Source organism: Corvus cornix, chromosome 11 (assembly GCF_000738735.6).
Source record: "Corvus cornix cornix isolate S_Up_H32 chromosome 11, ASM73873v5, whole genome shotgun sequence".
NCBI classification, from domain to species: domain Eukaryota; kingdom Metazoa; phylum Chordata; class Aves; order Passeriformes; family Corvidae; genus Corvus; species Corvus cornix.
In genome coordinates this window covers 14671204-14694234 of record NC_046341.1, presented here as the reverse complement: position 1 = coordinate 14694234, position 23031 = coordinate 14671204, and the positions used below count along the sequence as shown (strand labels likewise).

Here is a 23031-nt window from a genome sequence, read left to right as displayed (position 1 = left end):
CTCATCCACCCCATTTTGTGTTCTAAATTCTGGGACAAAGCATCAAAACGTATCTTGGCAAATCCTTCAATAATCAGCAAATAATACATCCCCTTTGTCTAGGACATGCAATTCTCTGAGAAATTAAAACCTCTCTGAACAGGCACCAGCAAATGTGTTCAGCTCACATTTACACTTGTTTTGTTAACACAACTTATAACCATTCATTGCAAGAAAAAAATCCAGCAGCACCAAAGAACTTGCTTACCATTGATTAGCATAGGCATTTTTATTACATTAAAGCTTTAACATTTATCCAAATACTGGGTCAGGGAAGAGAAAAAGGCAGAATAACTTAAAAAAAATAATAAAAGGCAGCCTTGCCCAGAACTATTGTTAAAAAAAACCCTAACCAACAACAGAATAGCAGCTTCCTGAAATATTAAGTGTTGTAGCATTTAAGTTATCTGCAACAGGACACAATAAACCCTGGTAGTCTAACAAATGTTTTCAGTGTTATTGAACAGTCCTTCAAAGCAAGCACCAAGAAACACACAAAAAATAAGCAACCATTTATCTCCATGTTCCCCTCTTCTCCAGAACCATGAGTTTCCAGAAAATGTCCTACTAGGACCTCTGAGATGTTCAGACATTGCAAAGGTCACAGACTTTCCTGTAAAAAGGCACATACCTCTCCAGAATTTAGCTCTGCACACATCATTATTTGTCAAATACTGTGCCAAAATCCCAATGTTTAAATGATTATTTAAGAAGAGGTAGACTTTTCCTACTGATCATCTCTCACTAACCATCACCTAAGGGTAACAATCTAGACAACCTGATTCAAGAATTTCCCAGTAAGCTGATCATTACAGAGTGTCATAGGAGGATTCCCCATATACTTGTCATGTTTATTATCCCCTCCCTAGCCACCTGTACCTGGCTAGAGGAAATCCAAGTAGCCCAACATGACAATTTTACCTTAGTATCCAAATAAAGAAGTTTCAGTGGATAAGCCAATAGTAGTAAATAAATAAAGCAATAATACTACAACTATTCATCCCCAACTCCCACACTTATTAATGGTCACAGTCTGAAAAAATCTTAATTGATCATAGGTAAAAGAAATATAGAAATATACATAAAACCAGCTGTCTTAGACAGCATTTTTTTTATTAAAAATGAATACACAGAGATATAGCAGCTTTTACAATAAAGTTTTTTAAAAGGCATCAAGTTGTAAGCCAACCATTCAAAAAAAAGGCTTTGAAATGTTGTCTTCCACAGCACTTTTTGCCCATTTGTCAATGAGGCACAGAAATCTGCAGATTCCCCAAAGGACAAACAGGAACAGTAACTGATCTAAACTTCAAGCCCTTTTTCTGAACAGTTGATCAAGCATCACCCTCCGTAGCAGCATCTGGAGCACACTTCGGTGTTCTTTCAAGTGGCTGGTGTACTTGATCCATTTCTTTAAAATATTTTAACATTCAATAAAACTATTTCAAATAGAAAAATTTCTGTCACATGAAAGTAAAGTTTCCTTTTCAGATTCCATGAAAGCTTATGAACTTCACTGGCAGCATGTCTGTAATGGAGCAGGAGCTAAAACCAGCAGAACAGGCACTTCAGCAAAATTGTCCATTAACAGTTTCTAAAGTCATATTGATTGCAGTCTAGGAGACAGTTTCTTACGACTTTGTGGTGGTGTAAGGACACCAGTGGGGAAAGGTGAAGTCCTATTTTGCTCAGCCAATATGGCTTGTTTTGCTTGAGCTCTGTCCTGAAAGCACATGAAAAAAAGAAAAAGGCATCTTTACCTTGGTGTGTCTATGCAACAGATCAATAAAATTCAGTGTTTTATAATCTGATAGATTGTTAATCTGGAAATGCATCTCCGTATCTAACTCTCCTAACAGTAACTGATAAATCACACAGTACTTGTAGTTATCTTGTAGTGCAACTCCAGGAGATCAGTGTTAGTTTTTGGACTCTGATGATTAGCATTAATTCGTAAGACACACACCCTCGTACCTTCAAGAAAATTCAGAAACAACTGTATAGGAAGAGCTTTAACTTCTACCTACAATTCAGTAACCTAAATAGAAAAAATAACCCAGATAGCTTAAACCACAATTTGTTGAACAAGATTTTGATCCTCTACAAGTTTCTCACTGAAAACCACTCTTGCTCCAGTGCTTGTCAATGACCACGGTCACATAAAAGTCCCACAAGATCAGTCTCAAGGGATCAATCTTTATTTTTCTGTTGATCAGACAAGACTGTATTACTGGTATTTCCTAGAGAGGAAGGTCTAATACATGGTATTTGAAGTATCCCAGAGGTTAAAAAAATGCTTCTGATTTCCAGGGTAATTATATGCTGTTTGAGATGAGAGGCTGAAGGCACAATCACCTTCTTAAACTAAATACTGAACAAGTCAGTCCCAAGACAAGTCTTTGTCTCAAGAATTTTGGATCTGGAGTACAATCTTATGCCTTTTATCATCTAAATACACTCAGTCTCGATCTGTTAATGCTTCACTTAAGTTGACTGTATGTTCTAACCAAAGGAACAAGACTTCAGCAATTTTACAGACAGGTTTTTGTCTTCATTCTGCTCATACATACCAGTAAATCAAAGCTGTTTATGTGTGTCTGTATATTGTGCAAATCTTCAGGAGCTATCCCGCTAAAGTGTTTGAGTTTGGAGCTTCCTACTTCCCTTAGCGCCATGGCAAATGGGACCATCCATTTCACACATTTCTCTATCTCACAAAATTTGTAACCTGGAACACAAGACACATGCTGATCTGCCTGAAAGAAGACGTAACATTTGTCAACACACAACACTTAAGTTTATAAATGCCAATACCTGAAACTTTCTCCATCAACTCAGATGAAGAGAAGTGATAAAAAGCAGAAGCTGCAAGTATTCCATAGGTATATTCCAAGCAGCCAATATCCAGCCCACAGAGATCCAATAGCTACAAGACAACAGATGTTTAATAAGCCTGATACAAGAACACTTTTCCATGTGAAACAGCATTTGAAGGAAATCAGACTTACCTCTGCTATTTGTACAAATATCTGCTGTGGATATTGTGGTAGCATTACCTCATAAAGCTCATTTAAATATGCAACTTGCAAGTAAGTGTTTAGCCACGATACAACTGTCAGTGGATTTAAGTTCCAATTAAGAGCCTGAAAGAACAGATATAGAGAAGACTTCAGTGCCAATTTAAGTTCCTAACTTAAACTGTGCAAGATGTCTTAAGAATCAGAAGCTCTAATCCCAGTTGATTAAGGCATCTTTGAAACATGCAAATCAGATACTCTCCTGTAGCTCTTCCTGCTGACATGGTCAGGGAACAAATAATTTTGTTAATACACACATCCAGGTGGATGCTTTGGATCTCTTGTTACCTAGAGAAAACACTGCTTTCTAATTAGTAAGAGAAATTGCGCCTCTTAGCACCTAAGATTAACTGAGGAGCTCTGCTTTTGCTCTGATTATGCCATATGTTTTTAAAACCTAACTCCACTTTTAAATGTTACCTTCATAATGATCAATTCCATAGTGATGATTTCATCCTCTGTACAGGCTCCATCTGTAACATAGGCAAACTGGTGCAACTTTGGTGGATAAATTTCCTGAAAGATAGAAGATCAAGTATTTAATCTGTGGAATAGGTTGCAACTAGTTTCATGTGTTACTTTAACACAAAAAAAAGAGAAATAAACAGAACAACCACTGCTTCAGCCTTTCAAAACAGAAAGGGGAGGTGGGATAAGGAACTACACCCCCTTTCTAAACCCTGATGTTCTCTGCCTTTAATAGACACACACTTCTTGTTCATCATAGCCTTCACCTTTCACTTGGGATGGATCAATAGAAACCTACATTGTTTGACTACAGCACCACTGTGACTGTACCATAACTGACATCAACATTGTTTTAAAACACCGTGAAGAAAATGCCTTTATCTCTTGCTTAAGAACAGATTGAATAGAAGCTCTTTAAAACTATGAAGAGCTTAAAAAACACTGTGTATTTTAGTCATTCAGATTGTTCCAGTAAATAACAGCTCAGACTATCATGCAGTAGGTACTCTATGGCAATGAAATTGCAACAAGTGGTCTCTGTATACAGCAGCCAGCCAAAAACTCATTTAGCAATTGCAATTAAAACTTTAGATTTATTCTAGCACTGAATTCTCTAATGAGAAAACTAGCTAACATCACAGTATAATTTTACCCACTTCTAAAAAACCAGGAATGTTGAAAAGGAAAAAAAAAAAAAGGATCTTTTTTTCTGTCTCCTAGCTGAAAAAAATCATAGCAACTAACTCCACAAAGCTTTCCACAATGCCTCCAGCATACAATAAGTGTGCTCTGTGACCATTCACCTTTTTATGTGTAAGTGAAGCTGGAGATACTTACCTCAAGCTTTGCTGCTATGAACAGAGAAGTGACACCAATAAGCTGCAATAGTGTTTTTACAACATCCTGTTGTGTTGCCATAAAGCGATCAAAGAAATCTTGTGCTAAATAAAAAGTTTCTCTATGAAGTTTGTAGGCTTCACAAACCTGGAAAGACAACAGAGATTACAAAGGTCATGGACAGTGTTAAAGACATGTATTAAAAAAAAGCATTAGATAGACAAAATTTGTATCAGCTTTCTATTTCACTGCTATTGTGAAGTAACATGTTAACTAAGAGCATGAGTTAAACAGTTTCCTTTGACACACATGACTGTCATTACAGTAACTTCCAAGAAAAAAAGACCAGATCAGAGTGAAAACCCTTTTAGGAAATGCAAGCACATGTTCCAACAATGTCAGAACATCAGTTCCTCATTTTGTGCAAAGATGCATCATTCCAACACCTCAACAGAGAAAATTCTCACATGTATTTTAAAATTAAGAGATTATGCCACCAAGTCATTCAAACAGCAAAAAAGACTCAGACACAAGAGGAGCTGTAGCACATTCTGCATGACAAAAACAGATAAAAAGGCTGTGAGATGGATCTGATCTCTAAGCTACCACACCTCCCTTCTTACAGTGACTTGCAATTATTTGTTCAGCCTTTGTCTGCAGTGTGACCTTAAAAAGCTTACAGCACTACCTTAAAAAGCTTACAGTGTTTTAGGGACAAATTGATTATTATCCACTATCAGTCTAAATGAATAACAGAATATATTGTCAGTTTGCAAATCATCAGCTCAATACATCATATATTCTTTAAGTTTGATGCCATTCATTGACACAATTTAAGATGAAGACAAGTATCTGGAGCTAAACATGCTCCTGAAGTGCACTCATGACAGTTATTAGTGCACTTCAACAAAAGCACACTTGAAACACTCACAAGCACAGAAAAGCTCACCTCCATTAGCCAGTCTAGAAGGATGGTTCTCATTTTAGGCTGCAGCTGAGGGTGCCTTTGCATGTAGAATTTATCCCTCATGTAAATCTCTTCTTTGTTTATCATGTTTTTCCATACGTCATCCCTGCTTGCCCAGCTAAGAGACATCAGTGTTTAGTCTTGGATCATGAGACAAGAGGAAAGCAGAGCAGCAGCAGCCCAGCACACTTACCCTAGAGCTGGCAGTGAGGTAGCTCTGGCAGGAACAATGCTCGGGCGGATACAGTGCGAGTAATCGACACAAACGGGATCATCATCTTTATCCGGAGTAGGAATCAGCATGTGGGCATTCTCATGAATGTTGTTCCAGGACACCTATTAAACCAAACAGGAGATTTTACACTCTGCATTTTTAAGTAATCATTTCAGTTGTACATAGAAAATAATCATAACTTTTGTCATGATTTCTTGCCAGTGTCTTACCTCTTTAAACTGCACAGAAACACAGAATGGTAGGGACTGGAAGGCATCTCCAGGTCATTTTGGCAACCTCCCTGCTCACACAGGGCCACCAAGAGCCAGTTGCCCAGGACCACCTCCAGAAGGCTTTTGAGAATCCCCAAGGATGGAGACTCCACAACTACTCTGGGCAACTTGTACCACGCTTGGCTACCCCCACAGTAAAAAGTGTTCCATGATATTCAGAGTGAACCTCTTGTGCTTCAGTTTGCATCCATCTCTTGTCCTATCACACAAAGAAGAGCTTGGCTCCATCTTCTTTACATCTTCCCTTCAAATATTTATAAACAATTTATACAAATCTCCACAGCCCTCCTTTTCTTCAGGCTAAACAGCCCCAGCTTCCTCAGCCTTTCCTTATAGGAAAGGTGCTCTGGTTCCTGAATTATCTTAATGGACCTTTCTGGACTCTTTCTTGTATGGTCAAGTCTTTTTTGACTGGGGAGCCCAGAACGGGACAGAACACTACAGATGTGGCCTCACCTGTGCTGAGTAGAGGGGGTATTGCTTATCTGCACAACAGAGAAAATTTGGAACTAAAGATGAAGAACATTCACCCTGCTCTCCTTTTGAAGGACCATAACTGTTTCATGGAAGGATATCCAAACCAGAATCTCCTATTCTCACAATGCATTTTGTTTTTACTGAAAATACACTTGCCCTCAGGTAAATAACAAGCAGATGGAACTCAAAGACCCAAATATGAGGTCAGGATTTCTGGTAAGGAATATGCAGATAATATGCCTGAAACCATGCTTTCATGCAAAGCATCTCAGAAAACAAACACAGCAAAACAGTTTGTAGAATTTTGCACTCATTCATTTAGCAGAGTTAAGATAAAAACCCAAAGCATATATGACCCAATTTTCAGAATACAGCAAGTACAAGTTAAGCAATTGCTACTAAACCATCAAGCTGATAATTTCATATGAAGAATTCTGTCATGCTCTGCAAACATTCGATATGCAAAACTTCACCTGTCATGTCCATTCAACTTTTATTTGGACCAGAACTTAAGTCTAGGTTTACTCTTCTACCATCTAACTCTTAAACAGAATCTTGTACATTTCACACAGTTCTCCAGGAAAATGCTACTTGATTTGCAGTAGAATACAAAGCCAGCACTGTGCCATCATGCCTAAGTAAATTAAAATTTGGCATTTCTGCTCAACAGTGAAGTCAGCCATCCTGCTGCAAATTGATCAGTTCTGCACCACTAAAAGGAGAGAACTCCCTAATATGATTTTTAATGTGATAAAAAAATTAAGAACAAGTTCAGAAGAATCATTAGGCACTATCAAGTAAAACCCTGTGAAACTTTGCCTCCTGAAAAAAGCTTCCACAGCTGATTTTTGCCATCTTTCCTACATACGACATCACTTTCCAGCAAAATGGCTCCCTCCTGCACCAGTTTCAGAAACAGAAACCACTGACTTGATGAAACAAAAACCACATGTCACAGTTCTCTCACAGCTAAGACTGCTTTGCACTTTGAGTTACTGACACACAGATCAGTCTCTTTTCTTCTTGGGAGTTCTACACGCAAATATAGCATAGCTACATACCCAGCCATACCAGGGTTTAATTTGAGTGGGGAGGAGGCAAAAAGAGGGAATAGTATCTTTATATTGAAAATGACGGACTCCTTACAAACTGAAAGTTTGAGTGAAAATGTCACATCAGCATTGCCCGAAGTTAATTTTTGTCCTCCCTCAAAACTAGACTTTAGTCACACTTTGTTCTCCAAACTGCACAGCAAGCCCAGCTGCCAACAGCCTTTCGAGAAGTGCTGTCTTATCAGTTAATCAGCAAACAGAAAAGCAGTAGATGATATAATATCTATTTAAAGGTGCCTACTACACCAGCAGCTTCTGAAGGACCAGAGACTTGCTCACAAAATTCTCAAACAAAGCAGACACCTCACACACCACATGCAACAATTACTAAAGATATTTCACCACCCTAAATTTTCTATAAGGAAATAGAAATCAAAGGTCAAGAGCCTCTTAGGTGTTTTGAGAAAAAGGGAAAACGGTTTTTGACATAATGTCACTTAACAAGACACTGGGGAAAAGATGTGAGCAACACCACAAGTATATAGCTTAGCTAGAGACAAGAAGGAAACTAAGGTGCAGAGCCTCAAAAGAAAGCAGCTTACTGGGGAGGGAGCACCATAACCAGCATAGATTTTGGTTGAGGGAATGAACATATCAGGCTCTTGAGTCTTTGAAACAGATTTAGCAAGACACTCAATCAAAAGTAAGAAACGCTATCAAGAAACTGCATTACCTCACACTGTAACTGCAAGAAAATAGGAGCCACCACTGAAAAAATAAACAGTTTAAGGTGGGGAGGGTATGAGGAAACCATGAAGAACTTCCTTTGGGCTTGCACAGGGCCAATCCAAAAGCAGAGACCTGTCAGAAAGCAACAGATGTTACCCAGAATCTGTGCAGCCTAACAGAGGAAATACTACAGTCCTGGGCTTACTTCTGAGACCAACAGGAGCTGACGCAGCATGCAAGCAAAAAATCAGCAGGGAGAACGGTCTTGAAGTCTATATGGAGCCCAGCAAGAAAGCCTGGTGACACTCACAGTAATATTCCAGATACAGGAACAACTAATCAGGTGCAGATCTCTATCTCAGTCCTTAGAACAAGACACAGACTGGAGAAACTGAACCAAATACATGAGAAGGCTCATTAGGAGAAGGGGTACCAAGAGGGCAGAACACAGGTGATAAATCCATTAGAGCACTCAAGCCCACACAGCTCCACAGAGAAAACCCAGGAGTTCAGAGGTGGGGTCTTTTTAAAGCTCAAACATTACCAGGCCTCAGCTTCCTGCAGCATGTCACCATTCACTGATACATCAAATATTCATAGAAATTCATCTTTCTGAACATCCTTCAGGATATAGGCCAGACACAAAACAGAGTAGGTAGTGACCACTGGGGTTACTGGTTACAGGCCAGGCAGGGCCTTCAGTGAAGAAGAAACACCTAAAAATACAAGCTGAGACACTTGTGCACCTCAGTGTGAGCTAGGAGCCACCAGAATGAGCTTCTACAGACCCAGGGCAAGGAGTGCAGCAGGAGAGGAAGAGAATGACACAACTGCATTCAAACAGCAACATCAGAGGATTTTCAGCATGGAAATTAATGGCAGGGGAACAGGTCTGTTTGTCACCCTAAAAGCAGCACCTTGTACCAGAGACATTGGTATCAACTCAACAGAGACAACAGCCTTAGTTTGCCCATCAGAAATAGTGAGACCTATAATTCTAGCCATTTTTCACTCATACGATGCATTACTTCGAAGTATTGAATTTTTCTTTGCCATCAGAAGGGAATTCCAGATTTAATAAATAGGAGATAAAAGAGCCACTCACATTATTAAGTTGTTCCAATCCTCTTGGGATAGCACAGGAGCTTCTACTTCTTTCAAACAAGAGTCTGACCCAGATTATGGCCAAGTCAGGTTCTCAAACTGGGTATAGTTTACACTCCTTTTTTTGTGGGCTTTGTTTTGTTTCGTTTTTTTTTTTTTAATTGAATCTTCAAAAGTCAATCTAGATTAGTCAAAGAAACTTTTCAGAGGATATTTTCAAAACACTTAGGTAGAAGGCTTTGACAATGCTAAAATCAGATTCTGGAAAATGTCTAGTGAAGAACTGATCAAAACTACTTCCTGAGAGTTTACTCCACCTTTACATGCGAAAATATTAGAGTTTTACCTAAAGAAACTAACTTCTAGATTCAGTTCTCCACTTTATATGGAGGTCACCATGCAATTTGTATCACAATTGCACAGATTATTCTAATCTAGTTAGATAATTTTTTTTTTTTTACACAGAGCCTTGGAAGTGTATTCATCCACAGAAAGCAGCCAGAATTAGTATGACAATTGCTAGCAGAATTACAGCAGTGCCAGTTCTCCAAAATCAAACACAGAATTTATGCAATATTCTGCTGTCACAGACCTGATGATATAGCCACCCTTTCATCACATAAAGGGTAACGGCATCCTAATTAAGAACTGGGGCCTTATGTTCCACAGAAGCAAACTAATGAATTGACTATGAAGATGTCATAAAGTGGGATGTGACTATGATATTTTGCCTTGTGGATAAACTAGTGTCAGTAAACAATTTATTTAATGTAGAAGTCATGTGGTATAGGCTGCAGTGGATTTATAGCTGCTTGCATTTTAGAATTGTCGTGTCTCCACAGAGTAACTGTCACCCTGGCTATCATTCCAGCCTGCTATACTGCTGCTGGAACCGTAAACATATTCTCATTAGTGGTCCATGGCAATTTATATCAGAGAATAGCTTGTGTCACACCATAGACTGAAGAGCTGCTGCTGTGCAGCCAAATGTTAGCTTTTTTAACCAGATCTGGAACAATCTGGCTACTTTGTCACAACAAAAATACATTCTCTATGTAGGGAAAGATACATAGGCACAGTATTTTATTGTTTATAGAATGAAAGGGTCAAATTCCACCAGCATCCTATGATTAACTTGAAAAATTCCCAAGTAATGACCACTGCCTAAATTACCTAAGTTTTAGTTTACCTGTCACTCCTGAAGTAACACTGAATGGCTACCAGGTCAAGAGCACAAACAAGAAGACAAAATTGTAAGTCTTTATCTGCTTTCAAAATTGAAGGTCAACATATGCAAAAGATATTTCAAGTTTCCTTCCACTGTCTTTCTGGAAGACAGTAAAATCGGGTCCCTGTTGAGACTTTGTAACAGTACCTTGTTATTATGCAATAAACATGCACAAGAAGGCCTTGCTCAGTTTAAACAGAATGAATCTTCTGCTGAAGGAGAAAGCTGCAGTGAAGGACAGGCAGCTCTTCCTTGTCAGAAGTGAGAAATTAGTTTAATATACTGTGCAAAAGAAAGACAGAAGGGAAGGAAAGATCCCCTCATTAAATGCTCACCATTTGAGCCCTGCTTAATATGTTGACTGATAACTAGTGTACGCAGTTGCAACAAGCGGAGGCCATTCCAAACAATGATGCCCATCTGTTATGGTAGCACTTCAGTCTTAGAACTTCCAGCTGCCACTTCGGGTTAGATGTGCCACATTATGCACAGCCTTGCCTACCAAATGAGGACAGGCTGCACACCCTGACCATGACTCCTGCAACTTCAGCATCACCCTGCGTGTACAGTGACAGGCTGAAGTCATAGTGACAGTGACTGAGCAGGTGTGTGTGTGTGTTCAGGGCAAAAAAGGAGAGGAATTAACCTATTCCAGAACTCTGTTTTATTTACAGTGGGCATCTCAAGGTACAAAAGCATCATACTTTCAGTATCACACACCAACACGGCATCCAACAGAAATACCAAAAGCATCTCCTTTCTCAAGAACATGGAAAGCACACACAGGGAACTAGAGGACACCACTAAAACCAGTCTTGACTTTGTAATGCAGCTCATTCTAACTGTCTTGCTAAGAAAGCTGGCAATGGTCACTATCAACTTCCACTGCAGGACTGATTTTCACAGTTAGAGTGACTTACAAAAATTATTCCTTTGTTCTGCAGAGAAACAAAGCCTATTTTACTATGCCATTAGCAGCTAGCATACACTTCTAAGTCCTAATCAGGATGCCCTTACTAAGTCTGTCTGATAACTACCCTTTTGTCAATGGGAATGGAGTTGATGTTGGAAGGGGAAGCTTTCCTCTTTCCCAGAGGATAGAGAGCTAGAGACATGACTGCCAAGTAAACCACCTCAAGAGATGATTCTGTCTGCATGTATAAGTGTCTTATGCTTTGGCCAGCAGGCTACAAGAGCACATGTACAAGGTACATAAGCACATGACTATACTTTTGCAAATCTCTAGAGAAGTCAATGCAGAGTAGGTCTAAAGGCTTGGCAGGTGCACCCTTGCAACTCCAGGACACCTGAATATACTTCAGCATTAACGTAATGTTTCAGACCAACACAGGCCTTGCATCTTGCAGAAGCTCCAAAGCTAAGCTGAACTGAATTGTTTTGCACACTCCATCACCAACCAGGGCCAACAGCCCCCCTTGCCCACTGCTACTGGCATGTGGCACAGCAGCAGCATACCTGTTTCACCACATTCACATTAATAATGAAGTACTGCAAAATAAGAGCAAGGTTAAGTAAGATTACAAGATTGACATAAAAAGCCAATTCGATTACCGGTTTTTCAGGCTGCTTTTTTCTAGTACTGTCCATTTTGGCAATTTCTTCATCAGGATCCTGTAAGAACTACGAAAAGCAACATATAATTTCGAGAGTCCAAACCGTGGGACAAGCAGCTGTTGGCTGCTGTGACACGCGCCGAGTCCCCCAGGAGCGCAGCCCCGCAGCCCCCGGCCCACCGCGTGGGCCCCGCACCCCCAACAAAAGGCGGCGAGGGCACGGGGGCCCAGCCCGGCGGCGGGGGGGGGGGGGGGGGTGCTGGCCCGCGGGCAGCGGGCCGGGCCCCGCGCTCACCGTGGCCACATCAGCTTTCCTCTTGCGGGCTCGCATGGCGTACTCCGCATCCACGTCCTCCTTGGCGGGACGCTTCTCCTCCGCGCAGTCGCTGCCGAGAGAGGGGAAGCTGAGCGAGCGCCGGCCGCGGGAGTCACCCGGGGGTGCTCGGCCCGCAGGGCCCCGCGCAGGGCGGGCCCGGCGCCCTCACCTCTCCCGGCGCACAGCGCCCGCCATGGCCAGCCGGGGCGAGCCGAGCGCCGCGCGGGGCACGGCCGAGCGGGCCCGGGCCACAGCTCCCCCCCCCTCCCCCCAGAGGGCGGCAGAGGCGCGGAACGGGCAGCCGTGAACGGCCCCACCAGTTCCCCCCACCCCGCGGCCCCCTGCCCGCCCGCGCTACCGTTCACTCACCGCCGCGCCAGCCCTTGCCGGCCGGGAGCGCGTGGTCGGCGTGTGCCAGGCCAGCGGGGCAGGGCGGGACGCAGGCGGGCTCCGCCGGGCGCCTGCTACCGCACGGCACGGCCGCTCCCGTCCCTGCGCGCGGCGCGGGCCGCGCCCGGCGGGACATTTAAACGCGCGGCGGCGGCGCGGGGCCGCCTCCCCACCGCGCACGTGGGGCCCGCGCGCGGGCCGGGGCGGGGCGCGGGAGCGGCGCGGAGTCCCGCGCGCGGTAGGGGCGGGACGGGGGCGGGGCCTGCGGGATTCCGCGGGAGCGGGGCCTGCGGGGCGGGGCCTGCGGGATTCCGCGGGAGCGGGGCCTGCGGGGCGGGGTCTGCGGGGCGGGGCCCGGACGCGGGAGCGGCGGGAGCGGCTGTCGCACGTGGGACTGCGCCGGGGTGAGCCCAGCCGAGCCGAGCCCGAACCGAACCGCGCCGAGCTGAGGGCCTGGGTCTCCTGTCCTGGACTCGTCCCAGCTCTGGTCCCCGGTGCGGTTCCAGTCCCGGTCCACGGCAGGAGGCGGGGCCGCCGCCATGGCCTGCCCGGCCCTGCTCTGCTCACGCCTTCCTTCCCTCCCCGCAGGCCATGCAGCGGCCCGGGCTGTTCGGGCGGCTGAAAGCGGCGGTCGTCGGGATGGTTCATGTGGGAGCGCTGCCAGGTAAGCGGCGGGCAGGCGGCACGGCCGGCGGGACCCGCAGCCGGAGCTGGACCAGAACCAGGACCCGGACCAGGTCTGGGTCGCCGACATCACCCCTTGGCCCGGCTGCGGCCCCCCTGGAAACCTGTCCCTCCACCGCAACGACGGGCCCCTCATGAAGCGCCATAAGTTTGGGCGCTCCCCGTTTTAGAGGTAAAAAAGGCGGGAAGCAGATCCACATAGGGACCTGGGCTGAGAAAACAAGGGCTTGGGGTTGGTGAGCTCGGTATGTCAAGAAACAAGGGTTAGGGAATTGCACAAGTGAGCGTTGTGAGAGGAGGGAGGTTGGAGAGAGCTCCCTCGTGCCCCTAGAGGCGCTGGGAAGCTCGGACAACAGGCAGGATCTGTTCCAGCCTGGCCTCCTCGTCTGCCTTTCCAGGGGCTCAAGGTGAGCAGAGCTGATTACGGCAGCCCACCTTACCCCTGACAGGCTGATGCTCAGGGTGCCCCACGTTTTCCCAGAAGCAGCCCCCAGGCAATATGGCCAGCTCTCCCTGTGCTGTGAAATCAGGCCAGCTAACAAAGCTGACAGGGCTCAGCACAGTCCCCATTTCAGACTCACACTGCCTGACCTTATGAGCTGAAGCATCAGAAAAGACTTTGTTCTTAAGGGAAATTCACTGAACTCCAGCAAAATCCATATGTGTGTCTTTCTGGCATGAAGATCAGTTACAATCAACCTTGCAGATGAAGAATAGCTTTAACTGGTTTAAAACTCCTTGTTGTTTAGCATAGGTATTCTATGCTGACCTAGGGGTTGGTCTTGCCCATATGTTGTATTGTCTGGAGCATCACTAATGCAGGATAAATTATAAGTACATGAATAGCAAGCTAAGAGCAGACCTAGTGCAACAGGGGATTATAGCAGCCATTCCTCAAGTTTGTGAATTAGATTTAGGAGCTGAATGGTTACAGCAGCTCTGCCAAGTTCCTTAGCCTGCCAAGCTAAGGAAAGAGATGTCACTAAGGCATGTCACAAGGAGATAGAACAGCCTTTGAGCAAGTTTGCCCTATATGTCCCTGTTTCAGTATGCCAGTCCCCATGGATGTCCTGCCCAAAACTGTTACTGTCCATGGGTTTGGTTTGTGCATGCCCTGGGGTAAGCAGCATTATTCTTGCAGGGACACCAAGAAGTTCTCTTCCATTGTCCCAGATCATTGATCAAGCTTGTCAAGAGGCAGAAACTTACAAGGATGCTGGAGTTGTAAGTTTTGGTTTCCTTCTTCCCATGATGGCCACTACACAAAGCCACTTCTGCATAGCCAGAATTTTAAACTGAGTCTATAATTCTTCAAAAGCATCTTAAACTGCACCGTTTAGGGAGATGCTTAAATCCATGTCTTTTATTTCAACATAGGAGCTAGGCCTTCTAGATTACAAAAAAACCCTCTAAGATAAGTATCACCTGCACCCAAAACAATTGAAAAAACTTAGATTAAAATCATACCATTCAAGTTGTTTGAGTTGGATTAATCAAGTCAATTTAAGGAGTTAAAAAAAAAAAAACAAACCGTGGCCTGAAACATGGGCTGTTGCTGGCATTCAAGGTCTCTGGCTGTAGAATGCTTCATCAATCCAGTCTGACAAGCAACTGTATTTTTAGCTCTGTACAAGACTCTGGTTTCCTGAGGTCATGGAGGAGTGCCATGTGCACAGCTGATACACTGCATGCATACGTCAGGAACCTGGAGGGTGCAGGATCACCCCACAGCTGTGTTTGTAACAAAACAGCACAGGTAATTCAGGATCTAAAAAAAAAAAAAAAAAGGCTTAGGCCCTTTTCTGCCCTCGCTAAGCCTCTCTCCAGGTTCCTGGCAGCAAACATGCCTGCTTTGCACGTCCAGAAGAGCAGGCCCAAAAGGCCAGTCTCAGCCAGGGGCAAGAAGAGACTGCTGACAGAATTGCTGTTGGACCTGAAGTGGTGTAGTAATCTTCATAGGTCAGTAGATTTTAACAGGGTGTATGTCCTTTTGAAAGGTCAGATATGTTTTAAACATTTCATTACACCTTGTCTTGGAGTGTTGATGTGCTTTTTCTTTGACCTGCCCACAGCATTAAGAACATTTTTTGGTGGTGTACTAATGTCCAAGATTTGAAAATGTCTTCAGTGAACAAGCAGTCACTGCTCTGAGCTGCTGTTTTCAGAAAAAACTTTATTAACAAGCCAGTTGCAACATTTTAAATCTATAAATTAGAATGATACTTTACAGACAGAACAAAATTGAATACAAGAGCTTCATTTAAAGAATAGAAGACCAAAGTCAAAATGCAAGACAAGTCATACAAGGTAGGTTATGGGCAGAGTACTGGTAAGGCTAAATTAGGAACGAATGCTGAGAATAGAATCATTGAAAGGATAAACAGTACTGGGGTAAAATGATGTTAGCCTGGTGGGCTTCACTGCCTGTGAACCAGATGAACACGTGTGAGTTGTCCTCCCAGTTAGAATAGTCTCTTAAGTGCAAGTTGAACAGAATGAGGAAGTTTTTTTTCCTTTTCATGCCTGTTGAAAGCAGGTGTGCAATAGCTCTGCATTTTGTACTGTGCCTTTATATTTTGTTATTACAGAATCACCATGAGGTATAATGTGATTCCATCAACATGAGAAGAGTGGCAAATACTATTCTCTGTCTTCCTGTGCCAGAGGAAGTGCTTGCACAAGTAATCTATAACTCATAAAGTCATTGCTCCACATTCCAGTGCCTGTTTGCCTCTTTCCTTACCTAATGATTACACACTGAAACCTTCAGCAGCAGGGGGAAGACACCAAATATTCCCAAAGGTGAGGGAAGGTACAGAAGCAGTTGCTTTCACTGCTGGCATGCACGCGACTAGAGCAGCTTTGAGACAAGCCTTAAAATCAGTACTTACTTAAAACACGAAGTTTTAATTTGGCTTTTATACTTCGTCTTTTCAGCAGTTGTACTAAATTCTGCAGTTCCAAGTCTAACTGGTTTACCTTTTCTGCAATTGCATTGCAGTCTCTGAACTTGAATATGTCTTTAAACCTACCTGTCAGGTAGACAGATGAGGTGAATGCAGTAATATCTCTACACATCTGGACAAATTCAGGGCTTATGTTTATAATTAGTCAATTTTCCTGTAGAAGTCACAAGAACATCAATATGCTTCCACTCCAGTCCTCATTCTAAAGGACTGTACAGAACAGTGTTAGGGCAATATAGCAAACAAATCCTTTATTAAGGCCATAAGTCTCAGAGATAATCAGGAGAGCCTCCATAAATAACAATAGGGTTGCCTAACACTTTCTGCAATTCAATTCTTTAGTTTTTTGTGGTATTTTAAGAGAAATGCAAGTTTTCATGATAGATGCTTCAGGAGCTTCCCAGCTTTTACACAGAGATCACCACTCTGCCAAACTATCCAGCTTCTGGAATGGGAATATATTTGGGTTTCTTGCTCAGTATTCCAAAGGAACTGTTAAGCTGCCCATTTTTTTTGTGGAAGAAGAGCTAGAAAAAGGGGTTTTTTCCCATGGATGTTTGTGCTGACAGTGTTCCCAAATGCTGCCTCCAGTAGCCCTTGAGAAGATGCATAACCATTTGCTGCTATTTAGATGTTTATATATTGTTTCAAATTGCTTGAATTGGTGTTAACATTTAAAAATACAGTATATGGTCTTGCTCACTCCATCTGTGTTGCACTTGGAAGTAAATCCTGGTATATTCAGAGTAAGGTGACTTGTCTGGCACATTCTCAGCTTCACATAATAAATAGGAAAGATTTGTGATATTAGAGCACAGTAATGAAAACAAGTGAGTGCTCAGTTAGGAAGCCATCTGTGCTCAAAATGTATATGATTTGTGCTTGTGTGTTGCTAAACAATGAAATTCCCTAGACAAGATTTTATAAACAGCAGGGTATGAGGCATTATAATCCCTCCAATTTGTACCTGCTTTTCTTTAAGAAAGAGGCAAAATATATATATTCACGTTAACTTTTATTCATTCCATTCAGCCTGGATGCCATTTGTTTTGTAGCTAGAAACTAGAGCACGAGTTCCTACTTGACTGTTAGTTACTGTTCCTAACTGTAGCTGCTGGAGTAGCTGACATTAAAAACAGTTGCTAGTGTATGTTTGACATCGATGTTTTTAAAGAATAAATGAGTGTTAAGCCTATTGCTCTTATAACTACAGTGATAACTGGAATTCACAGCACTTAGAATTTAATAACAGTGGAGACAGAATAAAGTAGTTATTTCTGCATAGAAACAGGTAGGTAGCTTTCACTTGGATTATAGAAGTTAACATTTCAAATCTCAGCTGTGTGACAGGAAAATAAAATAGCAGACAGGCCTGCGCACAGCTACCTCCTATAGCATGAGCAGGAGAACATGAGATAGCAGCTTACTTCTATTAAGGTAGTGATCTCCTGCTCTGGAGGTGAGTTTTTAAAGAAATTGCTAAGAGCTGTGCTTACAAGCAGCAATTAAATGCTCTGCAAAGGCACCTGATTTCCTTTATAAAGGGCACATGAGTGGGGTGGGGGTAAATGCTGTAATTGGCTTGGTGCACACCTGAGCACCCTATATAATAATAGGGATGGGGCAAGTCTTTCTTCTTTTTTGGAGGAAGGAGTAGAGTTGATGAGCTTGCAGAGGTTCATATTGGGGTGCATGTTTAGAGATAAAGCTTTTCTCTGGGGAGAAACACTGGGGTTAAAATTGCCCTGGGAAAAAGTTGTTAGGTATATGCTGAGTTAAAACTTGTGCAACTGTTACATCAGTTGTGGTTTATAGCGTTATTGCTATTTTTGAGGCTTCTCTGCTGTGATGTGTGTGCGGCTGAAGTGTTTTAAGGGGTTATTTCTGTAAGTGGAATACATCTAAGGAAATAATTTTTCTGTATAGTTAGAGAGCTATTTAAATGACCTATTTTTCAGTAGCTAACTGTGATACAAAGGGCACTTCACATGTGTAGCTCTTCAGAAGTCATTCAAAGTAAGAAGGAAATATGTTGTTTGAAAATTACATATAATAAGACTTACATATAAGCAACACTTAAATTATCTTAATATTCAATGGAAAAGGAACACAGAAGGTACTCGCAAGAGTTTTATCTCATACTGTCTACATAAATTCTGCTTTGGAGGATATAATGCAGAAGCTGCTTCCATAGACTTCTAAACTATAAGCTTAGGCTCCAAGAACTTTAATTTAGCATAACTGTTTTCTTTCCCCTATTTTAATTAGCTGTCTGCTAGTACTGAAGTTTGTTTCATATACATATCAATTCAGTAAACATACAAATCTGTGGTGTTATATTTTCATATAAAATATGAAAGAAAGCTTTGCCTTAATGCATCTGTAATTCAGCTTTCTGTATTGCAGAACATATGTTGTTCTTTTTCTAATTAAACAAAGCATAATATGCAAAAGAACAGTCGGATGGTACCAAAAGAACAACACATTATTAAAGTTCTACTAAAAATATTCACTGTAACCGTGGACCTTGAGGCCATAAGAAGAAGCAGTATGCTGGAAAGTGAATATAGTAAATTTAAAGTAGGAGAGAGAACTGTTGAAATCCTCCCATATGCCTGCATTTTGAACTGGAATTCAATCAGACACTTTTTATGCGTAGTATTATGGCTAGGGGTTTTTATAATTTATTAAATGAATTAATTCATTAATGTATCTAATGGAATGATTTGCTTTATGCAAATCCTGAACTGTCAAAGTAGTAGCAAGTTGAGAAAAGCTCAGTTTCACTGTGGAATTCTGCTAGCCCATTCTGTTGCTTTTTTTTTGGCTACTAGCATGGCTCTTTAGGAGCTGAGCATCTGAAGCCCCATTCCCAGTTGCCTTTCTTCCTGTTGAGGTTGATTTTTGACTGCCTGGAAGCATGGGAATTCAGATCCTGGTTCCTGGCTTTTATGATAAGTTTGGAGCTTCCCTGATACCAAGATTTTGGTGAGGTCTGCCAAGTAGTGTATTTCTGAGCCAAGGGCTTCCAGGCTTTTTGGCCTCAGGGAATTACCTGGTTTTGATGGTTCATTGCATTTTTTTTTTAATTTGCTTTGTTAAAGTATAGTTCTATATTAGTCCTTTTGCCACATGCAGCTACTGACCAACTTTGCATTCGTGCTTAGACTGACCTAATATGTTTATGTGTGTAGAGAGCAAGAGGCTACAGAGTTTCTCTTTCTGTTGGTACCACAGAGGATTCAGTAGCTGTGCCTCAGATACAAGACCATTTGGTCAGTTCAGGTTTGTTGGAACAGTCCTGACCTCATGCTGGAAAAAATGACTAAAAATTAGTGATTGGTTTTTTTTCCCCCTGCCCATTTCCGAAAATGCTGTGGGTTTTCTTAGGACAGGTTGCCATCTTTGTCGTATGACTACCTCCCATCACAGGTACAGAAGTGTGGGTGTTAATCTTGAATTGGACACAGAAACTAAGTCAAGCGCAGATGTTTTGGTTGGTTGTCATACCTGGTTTTCCTTTGCCTAATTCAGGTTTTCTTGGACTGGAATTATGCAATTAAATGTGTTGTTGAATGGCACCACACAGTGCAGAGGTCCGATGTGGAGTGTCATCATATCAGGTCACCTTTTCCATTAACAGGTTGTGTCCCTTTGCTTTTTAGGTAGCATGTGTTTTGTGTATTTAAGTACTCAGCTGTAAGTAATTTGAGAAAGGCAGCTGTGCCCTGGTGCACTGAATGTTTGCAGGTTGTGTGCTTGGACTGACCATGTTGCTCCACTGGATTATTTCCTTCTCACTTTACCCCACCCTCTGTGTTGGGTGCTCATTTATGATGCCTGTGCCTTAGCCTGTAATTCAGCCATTAAATGCTGACTGCGTTTTGTATCCTGTCTTATCTTTTGCTGCCAGAAGGGCTTCCACACTACAGCAAAGATTAGAGAAGTGTTACATATAAAAGATTTTTAAAAAGGAAATCCCCTTCCTGATTCTCTATGTTATTGATAACCAATCTTCTTTGTTGAATCTCTAGTTGTACTTTTTCCCAAAAAATGTTCCTGCTATTCTTGTTCAGTTACAGTATCTGTGAAAGGTAAAGCTCTCATTTTAAAGGATTAAGATGTGTGATAAAACACAGAGAGAGAAGAATTTATTTGCTATATATACAATTAGTTTGTCTATTAAACTTTTTGCATTTTTAGAATTAAGCTGGTGAGAAATATCTGGTTTCTTTTCATCTTCTTGCTGCAAATGCAAAATATCAGGCATGGAATATGTTTCAAGACTCTACTTTTACTCTTGTTATTAATCCATGACAAAATTATACATGATCTGCAGTTTTTGAAAACTTTTTGGTATCTCCTCTACAATTATTGGAAAAGTACATGGTATCAGGTAATGTACAAATTGTATCAGCAGAGTATTTTATCATCACTCCATTGTGATGATAATCTCCATCCATGTCCATGTGGATGGAGAGGTGTAATAGATAATAAATGGCAATATCTTCCTTCCAGTGATTCTGCATATGGAATGGGAAAAATATCAATAGTTAATATTATGGCATTTGGCACAATAATAGTCAAACAAAAAATTCCTTTATTTATCCAAAATAACACTTATTTTCTGACATTAATTGAATTGAAAATTGCCCTGATTATCTCAGAGCCCTCTGTTATCCGAACATACTCAATATCCTGTATTCCCCTTGGATAACTGAAGTTTGACTTTACGCTATTTTTAATGAGGTATAAGATTTAACTCATTTGCCTATAGTTCACATTTTAGGATGGATCAAAGGAACCCAAATTGATGAATGTATAATTAAAATCACATTTATTTCTCTTCACGATTTCCCTGCAAATACCATGCTGTTGATGAAAGCACTTTTATAAGTGCTTGTGTGCATCAAATGCATCAACACAATTTGCTGTAGATAATCCTTCCTTTGAAGGAAAACCTTTACACTTGTGTGTCTTAATGCATAATAGCATAATGGTAAACTAGCCATGTTTTTAAGCTCCCTCTTGCCCAGTGCAATGATATTTTTTTATCCTTCTTTCCCCAGGATGGGTTGATAGTGGAGAACATGCACGACGTGCCGTACACGGTGTGCCCAGGCCCGGAGGTGACCGCAGCCATGGCAGTGCTCAGTGCTGCCATCAGACAGAGCTGTCCCCGTGTCCCGCTGGGTGTCCAGGTGCTGTGTGCTGCCAACCAGCAGGCAATAGCCATTGCTCTGGCTGCAGGTAATGGGAAGGGCTCCTCACTTATTCCTGCTGTTGCTGTGGCCTTTCTGCAGACTGTTCCTTGTGCTGACATAGCATGAAAAGCTGACTGTACCCTGAAAAAGCAGCAGTTAGATTTTGAGAAAGATGCCTGCTTAATTAGAATAGATGGTACTTGTGCACTGCTTCAGTTGGAGGCTGCTAAAAGTCCCAAGGCTGCTGCCAGAGCTTTCTAGGTGAAACCTGTCTAAATATAATGATTAGTTTAAATCTGCTCATGTCTAAAAGCCACCTTTGGTGTAACTCTTATTTACTTCAGTTATATTATATGTGAGGATCAACATAACCCATGGTGGTTAAGCATCCCGTTTCAGCATCTAATTATACGTTGTTGCTGCTGCTGTTATCCATTAAAACTAAGTTTTCATTGTCTTTTTTAATGAATGAGTAGAATGAAGCTTTTTATATAATGACAAAAACTGAGTGTACAGATAGCCAAAGTACTTAAAATTAAATTGCATTTGAGGGAATTAAATATAAATTAATCTATCTTTATTGCATGAATCCTAGACTTGCTAAGCTTCCTGCTCCTACTGTTTGCTGAAGCAATTTTAGTTTTCCATATGTAACCCTCCATGATGTAAAGATGAAAGCTGGCTTCATATGGAAAGCCTGTACTTCCTAAATTGATAAATTGAGGGTTAATGCATTTTTTTGCCCAAATTGACTGTCATCATGGTAAGTGGCAAGGCTGCACATTTTTGCATGTACAAATTTTATAGAATCAGGCAGGAGATGCTGGTGTTAACTGGAAGCCATACTTCAGGTAAAATCCTGTAGGCTAACAGATCTGCAGTGGCAATTTTAATTATGCTGAATATGTTGTAAAAGCTTTAAATTCTTGTTAATAGATGTGTTTTCAACTGAGATTTGTTTTGTGAGCTTTAAAATCAGATGTTGCCATTTTCAAAGTATCTAGCCACTTGACAAATTGAGACAGCTTAATTTTTATTGCTGCATCGGAACCTATACAAAAACCTCAAATAAAAATGGTAACAGAATCCAGTTTTAGTTTTTAGAGGTTGCTGCATGTGGGACACTTGAAGTACATAGGTATTTGGGAAAATAGCACATACCCTATTTTTAAAAGCAATCCTTTCAGGAGCAAAAATCATCACTAAATAAGGGATATAGACTGTGAACAACATATTTCTCTTCTTTGCAATTATTAATGAAGGGGAGAATTCCTGGAGGGCTTGGGTTTTGCTCAGCTCTACTCTTGTTCTGCACTATTTCCTCTGTAACTGGAGAACACCAACCAGGAAGGGCCTGAGTTTAATGCATTTCATTGCTCTTCTCTAAAAATGATTCTCTCAAGTTCACTGAA

General features: G+C 41.7%; 2 protein-coding genes across 8 annotated transcripts in view; one reads left to right on the top strand and one right to left on the bottom strand.

Annotated features, from left to right (window-relative positions):
- Positions 1-243: 243 nt before the first annotated feature.
- Positions 244-13306, bottom strand: CCNE1 (cyclin E1). Its single transcript, XM_039558597.1, has 11 exons — positions 12946-13306; positions 12355-12539; positions 12058-12126; positions 5582-5724; positions 5371-5506; positions 4422-4568; positions 3537-3632; positions 3048-3182; positions 2854-2965; positions 2610-2767; positions 244-1762 (listed from the first exon to the last, which is right to left on the bottom strand). Exons 1-11 carry the CDS (start codon positions 13304-13306, stop codon positions 1640-1642), a joined length of 1665 nt encoding a protein of 554 aa, XP_039414531.1. The 3' UTR covers positions 244-1639.
- Positions 13118-23031, top strand: part of LOC104687432 (uncharacterized protein F13E9.13, mitochondrial-like) — a 22549-nt gene continuing 12635 nt past the window's right edge. The window contains exons 1-4 of one of the 7 annotated variants that reach the window (XM_039558491.1): positions 13124-13169; positions 13354-13429; positions 14591-14673; positions 21485-21665. In XM_039558491.1, the coding sequence (XP_039414425.1) occupies positions 13357-13429; positions 14591-14673; positions 21485-21665 (337 nt within the window). In that variant the 5' untranslated portion in view covers positions 13124-13169; positions 13354-13356. The other 6 variants (XM_039558492.1, XM_039558497.1, XM_039558493.1 and 3 more) reach the window with 6 other exon arrangements.